This window comes from Triturus cristatus, chromosome 12 (assembly GCF_964204655.1).
Source record: "Triturus cristatus chromosome 12, aTriCri1.1, whole genome shotgun sequence".
Classification (NCBI taxonomy): Eukaryota; Metazoa; Chordata; class Amphibia; order Caudata; family Salamandridae; genus Triturus; species Triturus cristatus.
In genome coordinates this window covers 819,500,997-819,513,301 of record NC_140595.1, presented here as the reverse complement: position 1 = coordinate 819,513,301, position 12,305 = coordinate 819,500,997, and the positions used below count along the sequence as shown (strand labels likewise).

Below are 12,305 nucleotides of genomic sequence, written 5' to 3'. Positions count from 1 at the left end.
TAGTTGGCTTGTTCTTTATATAAAATAATTTTGATAAAAACACAAAAAAGGGAATAATATAAAAATATGTAAAAATGATTATGGAAATAGGAATGAATATCTTACACAGTTTAAAACACAGTATTCGAGAGGATTAGGGCATGGGGGATAACAAAGGTTTTTTCTTCTATATCTATGATTGACTGTGCCTTTGAAATAAGAATGATTTGAAATGTAATGTGATTGACAACGGCTGGGATCAGCCGAAACGCGTCAGGACGGACATCGTGATGTGAGAAAATAAAGAAATTGCTTGACTTGCCTGGAGTGCCCACCTTTGCTCTTGTGTGTGAGAGTATTTGATATATATATATATATATATATATATATATATATATATAATTTCCACAGTCCAAGAAATATGCAAGGAATGCATAGAACAGGAACAGACCACTCCGTGACAATATATATACACTCTCTTGAGGTTGCATGTATGTCGTTACAACGCATACTTTTACAACGCATGCACTTACAACGCATTTTTTACAACGCAACATCCACTACAACGCATTCCATTACATCGCATGACACTACAACGCATTTTTAAAAACGTCCTTTACAACGCATTCCATTACATCGCATACTACCTTTACAACGCATACCATTACAGCGCATAATATTGCATTGCATTTAAGGTAAGTATTGGATAGTATAGGGGTAAAAATTACTATTCTTACTCCAGGGGGTGCAACAGTAGGGTAAGTGTTGGATAGTATAGGGGTAACAATTACTATTCTAACTCCAGGGGGTGCAACAGTAGGGTAAGTGTTGGATAGTATAGGGGTAAAAATTATTATTCTTACTCCAGGGGGTGCAACAGTAGGGTAAGTGTTGGATAGTATGGGGGTAAAAATTACTATTCTAACTCCAGGGGGTGCAACAGTAGGGTAAGTGTTGGATAGTATAGGGGTAAAAATTACTATTCTAACTCCAGGGGGTGCAACAGTAGGGTAAGTGTTGGATAGTATAGGGGTAAAAATTACTATTCTAACTCCAGGGGGTGCAACAGTAGGGTAAGTGTTGGATAGTGTAGGGGTTTTAATTTAAGATTATGCGTTGTAATGGTATACGTTGTAAAGGTAGTATGCGATGTAATGGAATGCGTTGTAAAGGTAGTTTTTAAAAATGCGTTGTAGTGTCATGCGATGTAATGGAATGCGTTGTAGTGGATGTTGCGTTGTAAAAATTGCGTTGTAAGTGTAGTGCGTTGTAATAGTTGCGTTGTAAAGGTTGTTCCCCTTGGAGAATAGGTGTTTGCAAAATTTTTCATCTCGAATGGTCTGCTAGATGTTTGCGTGCGACCAGTCCCAGTGGCAAGAACTTCTGAGAGCAACTGTGATAGCCAACGAGGTGGCACAAAGAGACCTGCAACAGAGCAGGTCATAAAGAACACGTCTCAGACAGCCAGTGGAGCTCAGGTGTGCCACCTCGTTGGCACACCTGAGCTACACTGGCTATCTGAGACGTCTTCTTTATGGCCAGCTCTGTTGCAGGTCTCTTTGTGGCTTTTCCAAGTAAGCGCTGTTGTAAGCCCCGTGATAGTGGGTATTAAGGCTGATCTGAGTAACAACGCAACACTGGTTGGGATCCGAGGACTAAGGTCCTAATAAAAACAATCTTTGGGTGTTTTATTTGAGTCCTGGACCTGCACTGGTTAATGGGCAGGATCTGTGATAGCTGCTATCTAGGTCTAGATGACATTTTTATTATGCCTGTGAAATTAATGACATTGCTGAATTTTGTATTACATGAAAGTTCTGGAATTTCATGCATTTTATCATTTTGCATAATGTGTATCTGCAGGAGGCTGCTTTGGGAATAAAATATGCCGCTGAGACCTTTTGTGCTTGAACCAGTCTTCAACCAGCATCTTAAGCTACTTTTTTACATGACATGAAAGCAGTTGTGTTGAATCACATTTTGTGGAACTTTCTTAAACTCTGATTAAAAGAAAAAACACCATTCCCTACATCCCTAATGGACTCTTGGTGCTGTTCCTTACCACAGCTACCCCTTGGCCTCAGCTACAAGTGCACTCAAACGGGAGGATCAGTAGGATGAACAAGTGGCTATGTTTGGTCACCTAACTTCAGGCTTCCTCCAGGAGATTGTACGAGGTTTGGAGCAGGAAGACAGAAGGTGATCCAGTATTCCGAGGCCGCGTTTTATTCTCCATTGCAGGGGAAATTACATGCTATTCATAGATACAGAAGCGGGGGTCTCTGTTGAGCCGGCACCTTGTCTGGTAATTGAGGTGGGCTCTATTTCAATAATCAAATGGATTTGTTCTTGAGAAAGGAGCCAGCAGCACAAAGAGAAGGATGTATTCTAGACCATGCCAAAGATATCAAATACTAAGTTAAGATGGTCATTGGGTTGTTTTTTTGAATTATGTAAGTTTATATCCAGTTTGATGAATATTTGTATTTGTACAATTTCCGCTTTTTTGGTGTGAAGAACAGAATTAAAGGCCATGATGATAATAGGGACGCTGGTCCCGTGTAGCCCACCCTTTCATGGCCAGATGGTTCAAAGTGTCTTAAGAAGGAAGCATAAAGGGACAGGAGCTCCTTTTGATATCATCTTTGAACCTAAACAGAGACAAGAGAGGAGGTGACTTACGGCAGAAGGTGTCGTTCCTCCATGGTCGCAGGGTGACGTTCCTCTCCTGGCACTCGTTCACGTAGGACTCCAGCGCCTCGCACAGCGGTCGCTGGCCTGGACCCAGCTCGCACATGTCGTACACGCAGTCTTTGAAGAAGGTCTAACACAAGTGGAAGGATATCTCTTTACTTGGCCCATCCTAACCCTTGGATCATCATAACACAGCAGGGCCTTAATGTAGATCACCACAGACTCTTGCAAGGAAAGCATTAATCACAGCAGCTACCTTAGCACCTCTGGATTACTATAATCCCTAATAAATCATAGGTCGCTTCAAATTCTACCTCCCCCTCATAGAATACTGCTGCATCGAAGATCATTGCCAAGATGGCTCCTGTGTCGTATCTTCAACACATCCCTTTATGCCGGTGAAAGCAACAGAAAGAATTTAAACTCCTGGCATTATACCCAGATCTCTTAAGCCCTGCTTATGAGTTAGGGGTTGAATTCTGATCCCTCTGCCAACACAGCTTGTACAGGGATCTGTATTCCAAATTCTGTGTCCATATTGCTAGCAAACATCAGCTGTATTCCCCTGACAGACTCCAGCAGGTCAAACTTGGTACAACCTATCAGCAGAAAAGGCCAAAACAGAAGGAATTTGATGCCAGGTGTACGATGGGTATTGTTAGGTCACAAACGACCCGATTCGCAGAATCAGGCCACTTGCGATCAGAGAAAAAGCATCTTTCTATGAACCAAACCCTATTTTGTGATTTAGTAACCCATTACTGACTCGTAAAATGGGTTTGTGATTCAGTATTAGGACAGGAAGTGTTTAGGGCTTCCCTTCTTAATAGTGATTCACAGTGGTATGTGTGAATGTTTTGCAACCGAAAAGCAGTCTGTAAAATATTTCAATTTTACCGCCAACTCGGAGTTAATGGTAAACCATTTGCAAACGGGAAGGGGTTCCAAAAAAAATCTTCCCTTTGTGAATGCATGCGAAAATGTTTTTTTAAGAGCAGGCAGTGGTCCCACAGACCACTGTCTACCCTTAAAATATGAAAAGAAAACTTTTCATTTTACATTTTGAAATGCATCCCATTTTCCTTTAAGGAAAACGGGCAGCGTTTAAAAAACAAATGCTTTTTTTTAAAGCAATCACAGACAGGGTGCCCTGCTGACCCCAGCAGGCCACCATCCCTGTGATTTTAGCGATTCCCAATGGGTTGCAAATTGTAAACCTACTTCATGAATAGTAATGAGGTAGGACTATTTGCGATCCACTGATAATCGCTAACAGTGTGAAACACACTGCAGTACATCGTTGTTTCTGATATTACCTAATAGTGAATTGTGAAAATTCGCTATTAGGTAATTGCAAACGGAAACCTATGTACATCTGGCCCTTGGTGCATTAAATACCGATTCTGCATGCTATGCCTTATTTTCAATTGAAAAACCTGGAGTTGGGGCTATTTACTACGCTCCGTAAATACTTCACCTTAGCTTAGTGGTATTTACCAATTGGGAAAAATGACTCACCACATTCTGGCCCACTTGTAATCAGGGTTACTGTCTCTCTTTCCAAAGGTGCAGCAGAAACAGCCTGCATGGGATCCGTGTGCTGCTCAAGCCCATCTGCCTTCATCCCCTGGGTTCAAAGAAGTCCAGCTTTTCTTTCCTGATCCTCTCTTCATCGCAGACTCAGTCGTTCCTCCTCTCTGTGCCCTTCTGATCTTAAATCTCTGGGCCTGATTTAGATCTCGGCGGACGGGTTACTCCATCGCAACAGTGACAGGTATCACGTCTTCAGAAATATAAATCCCATTATATCCTATGGGATTTATATTTCAGCAGATGGGATATTCATCACCGTTATGAAGGAGTGTCCCATCCGGCAAAATGTAAATCCGTCCCTCCGTCTATATCTGAGTCTGTGCCTCCATTCGTTGGTCTATAGCTTCTCTCCTTGCTAATGTGAGCAAGTAACTAGAGGACCCTCATGAGTCAGTGCCGTGTAAATACTAATGATAGAACTTACGTTTGGGTTGATCTTGTCGTGGCAGGAAGCGAAGGGGCCTTGTGGGTCCACCAAGATTCCGCAGTAGGCGGGTCCTTTGTACAACTCCTGCTCATCAACAGTGCATTCTGGGACCACCGTCGAGTTTGTTTTGTTGCATCTGCAGCAAAAACAGTGTAAACACAAGAGGAGAAAGAGGCAGACAAAGTAACATGTTGTTAAAACAGGTTAATACCTATGGAGATACACACTGCTTGAAATCAAAGGTCTACGTACCTGGGATCGACGTTCCAGCTGTTGCCAAAGTCATTAATGGCTGACACCAGCTGCCCCTCGGGGGTCCTGAAGTCATTATTGGGGGCTCCATCGTAGTCGCCACACAAACCACATAGCTCTCCTTTATAGCTGCAAATGAGAAGATCTTTTTATTATTCATTTGTAGAAATTTGTAGTGGAGGGTTTCATGGCACTAGTTGCCTAAGCTGTCTGTCCATAATCAGTGCTTCTTGGTCTCAGCTAGAGCTTGTCCACAAGGGAAAATGGTTAAGTCCATGCAATCTGACCCATCTCAATGTGTTGGTGTATGACGGTGAAGTAATAGGGATTCAGTCAAAGAGGAAGTCAAAGACACATATGGTATAATAATATTGCTGGTTTGGCGATTTACACACAGTCTTGCACAGTGAGGTAGTGATTATTTGCTAACCACTAGTAAGAGGGATAGCAATTCAGCAGGTTGTTGTGTTTGTTGTGTCAGGGTGTGCTTAGTGCTCCTTCAAAGCACTTTCTTAAGTAACAACTCAGGGACTTAGCTGGGTTTGAAGACATAAAAAAATCATGTTTCAGATAAAAAATCTCAGTCCTGTAAAGAAAAGCCAAAGGCCTCCCTCCCAGTACTATCCGCGAACCATAGTACTCACTCGCTGGTCACTTTGACGTCTGCATAGTGGTTTCCATCATATCGCACAACCAGGCCGAAATCAGTCTGCACCACCATGTACTTCCCAGAGGAGAAGACGGACAGTCCGGATGCCGGATTGATGGGGATGTTCACTGTAACTCCATTCACCTGCAAGTAACCCAGAATGAGTATCTGTTTCATGTTCTCAGCTCTTCTGGAGCACATGGATGTAGTAGCCATAACAGCCACCAATGGTGGCTGCTCAGTGTATTACCTGGACGATCTTATCCTTCAACAGGGCCACCACCACTCCGTAAACGTCCACATAGATGGCCTTGATGTATGCTACGGTGAACGTGTTCCATCGGTACTCGTTGGAGGCGTACACTGCGAAGGGGGTCTGGCTGGAGTTACAAGGCTGGGCTAGAACATAGGTGCAGTTGCCATGGAAGTCATACTTTTTCTTGTCAAAGGTCGTATAATGGGGATCACCGGACACAACACAAGTGGACGAATCTAAAATGGCAGTGAGAAGGATAGAGGCTGAAATTAGCTGAGTAGGCAAAAAAACACCCCGTCCTCTCAAAACAAAGCAGCTCATTCATCGAAAGCCATGTGTGTGCCACCCTACCCCACTGATGCAATCAACTGACAAACACATCAGAGCAACCACTACCTTCTGTACCAACATTAGATGTCTGACCTTGCCAAGTATGGCTGTGCAGACATCCCTTAGAAAACATATAATGCAATGCAGAAAACACACTGTGGGTCTCTTTATCCTTTTGATAAGCCCAACCTTCCATTAATAACCCTAGAATTATTCTAACAACCTGTTAACAGACAGAATCATTCTTATAGCCCACCTTTTGATCCTCATTCTCCAGCCCACCAGATATTAGAAAAGCTTGTTAGAAAGGTTATCAGAAACAAGCCTAGACAGATATACAGGCAAAGCTATTTACAGATCACCCTTATTTCCGATGACGTCTTAGAGGATCTCTGGAAAAACTTAGAAGGATACCAGGGGTCTGATTTAGACCTTGGCAGACTGGTTACTACGTCACAACGGTGACAGATATCCCATCTGCTGAAATATAGATTCCATTATATCCTATGGGATTAACATTTCGGCGGACGTGATATCAGTCACCGTTGTGACGGAGGAACCCGTCCGCCAAGATCTAACTCAGGCCCTATGCATGTTCACAGATGTCATGAGCAAGAACACACCAATGAGGCAGCAACTGTGAGTTTGACACTAGGTTAGGATAAAAGTGCTTATGTGGCCTTCACCCCAACCCATCCTGTTGTGACAGTCTGGTTCCCTCTGTCCCTACTCTCCGTTTACCCTGCAGACCCCTCCGTAGAATGCTGCTTCCTGGCCAACACTAAGATCAACAATTCTCACGCAGGAATGAGATGCACGTTGAGTGTCCACCACAACTTCAACTGACCGAGTTGTCAACCAAGTCAATGCTGACCAAGTACAGTACATTTTGAGGCAGCTTTTATGCTCATCAGATACTGTATGTTGCACCCACTTTCTATTTCACAGGCAACAACTTCAGCTTGATATATTGATATCTTTCGGACTCCGCCGTAGTCATGTCTACTCTCAAATGCATCCCTATTCCCCGGTAAGTCTAGATTTTGGCTTGCCCAGGATCCTCCATATCAACTATGAAATTTGACCTCCAATAAAAACTTTGCTGGCATCCCACTTGTGGATTCCCAGACCTCCCTCATCTGAGAGACACTGAAACCGGCTCTTACCTTTGGGGTAACAGCTGGGTATCCCGTTCACCTCCTTGCAGTACTCCGTAGGGGAGCAGCTGTTGTTGGTGCACTGGAGGGTGTAGTTCCCCAAGCAGGTACAGACTTCAGAGCAGCCTTCCCCCCAGATCACCTGGCCTGGCTGAAAATGAGCAGAGACATGAACATGGAAATAAGCGCTACTGGGATTAAAGCAGCCCAGACACACGTCCCATCACTTGCCTCAAAATATTTTCTGCTATAGAAGCAGCGCACACACACAGCTGGAGATGAAGCCCGCCTTCTAAGGCTACATTTCACACCACAAAGCAGGTGCAGTGGTAGCATGCGGAAATACACACTGAAAAAACATATTTTGCCAAAACATACTCCAAAACACAGATTACCAAAATCTGAACCTTACTTAAATATCTCCGCTACAAACATAGGCTTGTAGGCTGTACGTAAGAATATTACGGTCAAAAATATTGGCCAACCAAAAAGTCTGCAATCAATAGCTTTGGAGGTTGATATAAAAAGCTTGATATTCTCATAGCACACCAAGAACTCTCGACCTGCACATTATCCAGCTACCATGCACTTGCTAACAGAAATGACGGAATGGGAATAAGAAAAGTAATTCAGCCCACTTCTAATACCTATATGAGAAGTGGGTTTGGCTGGACCTAGGAACTGAATACACGTAGAAGTCTTGGAAGAGAGAGATTTATGCATGGACGAGATTTTGGTCCTCCACATGTTTGAGTCATTGCTGCATAAATGTTTCTGCAATCTATTTTCACATGGAAACATTCCTGTCCTAGTAGCAGACATGGCCTGGCAGTTCGGGCTGGACTGTTCCCATGAGGCACTGGGTCAAGACTGGTTTGCATATAGCTGGGTCCAAACTGGGGTGGCGAGGTGAGCTAAAGAACGATGATGGATTAAACCCAGTTCTGTGACTGAGGGTGTGTCTGAAAAGTTTCCGCGCTCCGTCCATCATCTCCTTGTGTTTGCTAGAAGCAGTTTTTACTGGGAATGGCTGGCGCTCGCCTCAGAACAGGCATCATTGTTTAAGTAGCCAAACACACAGACATGACACTTACTTCTAAGTAGGTGCTATTATCAAACTGACAACCCTTAGGGCACTTCCTGTACCTCACAACTGACGGTGTTGTAGAGAATGTCCATACACACTCAGCATGTCACTAAAATCAGAATAAACATCATAGAAACAAAACGGTAGATCCTGTTGCGTAAGTGCCCCCACACACAATGATCAGCAGGTGAACTGTGTAAGCCACCCTCATACAGAGACCATGTTGCTCACCTCATAGTAGGTGCTGTTGTAGAAGCACCCACACTGGCTCAGTGGCACACACTTCCCCCCTTGCAGAAGAAATCCTGGGTCGCAGACACAGCCGGGCTGGCAAGGTAGGCTGCAGTTGTTCTCTGGGGCATCACATCGAGGGGGGCACGCTGGCGCACAGGCGTTGTAGTGAGAGTTTGGTGGGCACACTAGACCGGTGGGAAATAAAGGGAAAGCTGTGAGGATGCGACCTGAAAAGTTCTATGAAGCAGGACCAGCATCAGTCAGTCAGTACTTTGAACCTCCTCTTGACTACAACCTTAGGGGCACATGCATCAAGGTAGGCTTTTGCGATTCCTTAATTGCGATTATTAAGGAATCGCAATTAAGGAATCGCAAAAGCCTATGCATGTAGAAATCGCTAAAAAAATAGCGATTTCTAAACATTCCTTAATTGCGACTCGCAAATTGCGAGTTGCAATTAAGGAATGTATGTTCTCATTCATTCGTATGGGCCTATAGGCCCATAGGAATGAATGGGAATTGCATTCGCAATTTGCGAGTACTCAATAGGTACTCGCAAATTGCGTATGCAATTTCAAGGGTGCAAGGGTTCCGAAAGGATACCCTGTTGCACCCCTGAAATCTATATATGAGTACATGTTGCACACACACATGCCCCAAGGGCATGTGTGTGTGTAAAATGGAACTTTGAAAAATGCACTTTAGTGCATTTTTCAGTTTTTGCAAATCACCATCAAGTACAAATTCATGGTAATTTGCGACTCCTATTAGCAAAATCGCAATTTTTTTTTTACTTTAATGCATTGTATTTAAGGAATCTCAATTTGCGATTCCTTAAATGCAATCGCAATTTAGGTAATCGCAAATCCCAAATGCAAAAATACCGGACGCAAAGGGGCAAATTCTGAGAATCTGCCCGTTTGAAACCGGTTTTTCTTTTGATGCATGTGGCCCTTAGAGGGGAAAATTTGCACTGTCGGCCTACTACACGAGCCCGGATAAGCAGAAATAAGGTCAAACTGATTTACAAGGCTAAAGTGGGGTCCATAGTTTAGATTAGCAAAAGTCTGGGGAAACCATGGTAAAATACATATGGTAAATGTGTGATGCCTTCATAACTGAAGTCTATTTACCATGTTTTTCCACACAACTCTAAACTTGCAAGTGACGCAGACTACAATATTATTACCCCTGTGTGATATTGTTTCCAGATTCTGGCCAGGCCTCTCTAAGTAAGGTGGCATTTCTCGATGAACACTCAATAGCACACTGGTGTGACATCATGTCAAGGCCCATATAAATGCACTTTCTGTTTTTCCACTGTATAAACTGACAAAGATAACCTTTAGCATCTTGTGTGGTAGACTTCTTGGATAGACTCAACCTGGGGTAGAAGGATGCAGGCCTGCACGGTGGGCTTGCCTCTTTTGAGCCTTGATCCTAACACTGCTTCCCCAGGGTGCCACCTTGGGTGACATCAGAGATGAGGAGCTCAGACTTATGGTGAAATGGAGAATGGGAACTTCAGTCCTGTGGTTACCACCCTGAGCTTAAAGGCATTCGACAGGACACACTTGTCCCTGTCAAACAGAGTAACTAGGAATCGAAGCTGCTCCTTCCACTCAAAGGCGGGGATGTTTGGCAGGAACCTAAAGGAGATACATGTCCAACTCACACATTTCATGGTAGAAGTAGGGTGAATGCTTTGTACAAGGCATCTCTCCTCTGAGGGGAAGACAGATCTGTAGGGAGTAAGTATCACACCCAATAATGTCCGACTCCTCGAGGTTCAGCTGTTATCAGGTGTGGTAAATTACAACTATTCAGAGGTTTTGGAAAATAAAATGCAGATGTTGGTGCTTACCTCACCAAGATCCATATCCCCTAATAAATACATTACTCTTGCCCTGTTCAATTCTGAAAGTTAAGCCTGCTGAAAGTTGATGAGAGGTGAGGACTTTATGGCACCATGGTCGCGTTTGCAAAGGGTTTGGAAAACTCAGGTCTAGGCTGAAAGAATCACCTGGTTACACATTTAGTGGATCTACTTTGGGAAGGAAATAAATACTTTAGGTGGAAGCGGCGAGGCCCAACACCCAACTGGCATACATGGTATTATATGGGTGGTGGGGATACTGCAGAGTGCTTGAAGAGTACAGAGAATGGGAGTCACTGTCAAAGTACAGGACAAAAGTAACCACCCATGCATCAATGGGAAGAGTTTTCCGCTCTCACATAATGTGTATTACCTGTTATTGTGGTCCCAGAAGTTGTGGTGGTGGTTGTTCTAGGAGTTGGTATTGTTGTTGTTCCTGGAGTTAGGGTTGCAGGGGTTGTAGGTGTTGTGGTTGCAGTGATCACAGGAGCTGTGATTGGTGCTGTAGTTGTTCCTGGAGCTGCAGTTGTAGGTGTTGTGATATTTGTGTTCACAGGAATTGTGGTGGTTTTGGATGCAGGTGCTGTACTTGTTGTTGCCCCACCAGTTGTGGTTGTTGTGTTTGTAAGAGTTATAGTTGTTGAAGTTCTGAGAGTGGTGGTTGTTGTCACTGGAAGAATCGTAGTTGTGGCATTTGGAGTTGTTGTTGCCCCACCAGTTGTAGTTGTTGTGTTTGTAGGAGTTATAGTTGTTGAAGTTCTGAGAGTGGTGGTTGTTGTCACTGGAAGAATCGTAGTTGTGGCATTTGGAGTTGTTGTTGCCCCACCAGTTGTAGTTGTTGTGTTTGTAGGAGTTATAGTTGTTGAAGTTCTGAGAGTGGTGGTTGTTGTCACTGGAGGAATCGTAGTTGTGGCATTTGGAGTTGTTTTCAGTGTCGTCATCACCGGAGTTGTGGTTGTGGATGCAGATGTGGTCGTTGCTGTCCCCGGAATTTTGCTAGTAGTTGTCCCAGGAGTAGTTGTGTTTAGAGGAACTGTAGTAGTTGAGGTCCCATGAGGTGTGGTTGTTGAGGGCATTGTGGTGGGTGTAGTCCCAGGAAGCGTGCCTGTTGTGTTTGAAGGAGATGTGGCTACTGTGGTCCCAAGAGTCGTAGTTGTGGTTGCTATGCTCACAGTTGTGGTTGTTGTCATATTAGGAGTAGTTGTTGTTGTGGTGGGGAATATGGTTGTAACTGTAGCGTTTCCAGGAGTAGTAGGTGCAGTTGTCCCTGGAGTTGTTGTTGTAGTGCCTGGAGCTTTGGTTGTTGTGGGAGATATGGTTGTAGTTGCATTGGCTACAGGAGCAGTTGTGGCTGTGGCCACAGGAGGTGTGGTTGTTGTGGTCGCAGTTGTTGTTGCAGATGAAATTGTTGTAGTTGTTGTGGTTACAGGATGAGTTAATGTTGTTGTGGTTGTTGTTGTTCCAGTAGCTGTAGTTGTTGTTGTTGTGCTCGGTGCCACCGATGGGATGATTCCTAGTTGAGAAGTAAAACACATGTTCATAATCGAGATTTCATTATTTTATGTATTTATGAGGCACATACTGCAAGCCTTGAGGCGCTTGAAGAGGGTAACAACATGCAAAACTGGAGGAGGATGTCACTTACAAATGGGTGGATATAATCCCGGCAAGAGAGCTTTAGATCTCTTTGAAAAGGGAAAAGAAAGGATCCATCTGATTTCTGGAAGGAGTGTGCACTACAATCTAGGGCCTAAAATAGAGAAACCCCGAG

At 43.9% G+C, this 12,305-nt stretch overlaps 1 protein-coding gene across 1 annotated transcript in view; it reads right to left on the bottom strand.

Annotated features, from left to right (window-relative positions):
* The window catches only part of LOC146782980 (IgGFc-binding protein-like), a 334,560-nt gene that overhangs the window by 190,824 nt on the left and 131,431 nt on the right, over positions 1 to 12,305 (bottom strand). Inside the window, exons 17-24 of the mRNA XM_085639314.1 lie at positions 10,908 to 12,047; positions 8,656 to 8,843; positions 7,347 to 7,488; positions 5,845 to 6,086; positions 5,590 to 5,738; positions 4,946 to 5,074; positions 4,691 to 4,829; positions 2,662 to 2,803 (exon numbers count right to left, since the gene is read on the bottom strand). Coding sequence (XP_085495440.1) covers positions 2,662 to 2,803; positions 4,691 to 4,829; positions 4,946 to 5,074; positions 5,590 to 5,738; positions 5,845 to 6,086; positions 7,347 to 7,488; positions 8,656 to 8,843; positions 10,908 to 12,047 — 2,271 coding nt within the window. The remainder of the gene's footprint in view (positions 1 to 2,661; positions 2,804 to 4,690; positions 4,830 to 4,945; positions 5,075 to 5,589; positions 5,739 to 5,844; positions 6,087 to 7,346; positions 7,489 to 8,655; positions 8,844 to 10,907; positions 12,048 to 12,305) is intronic.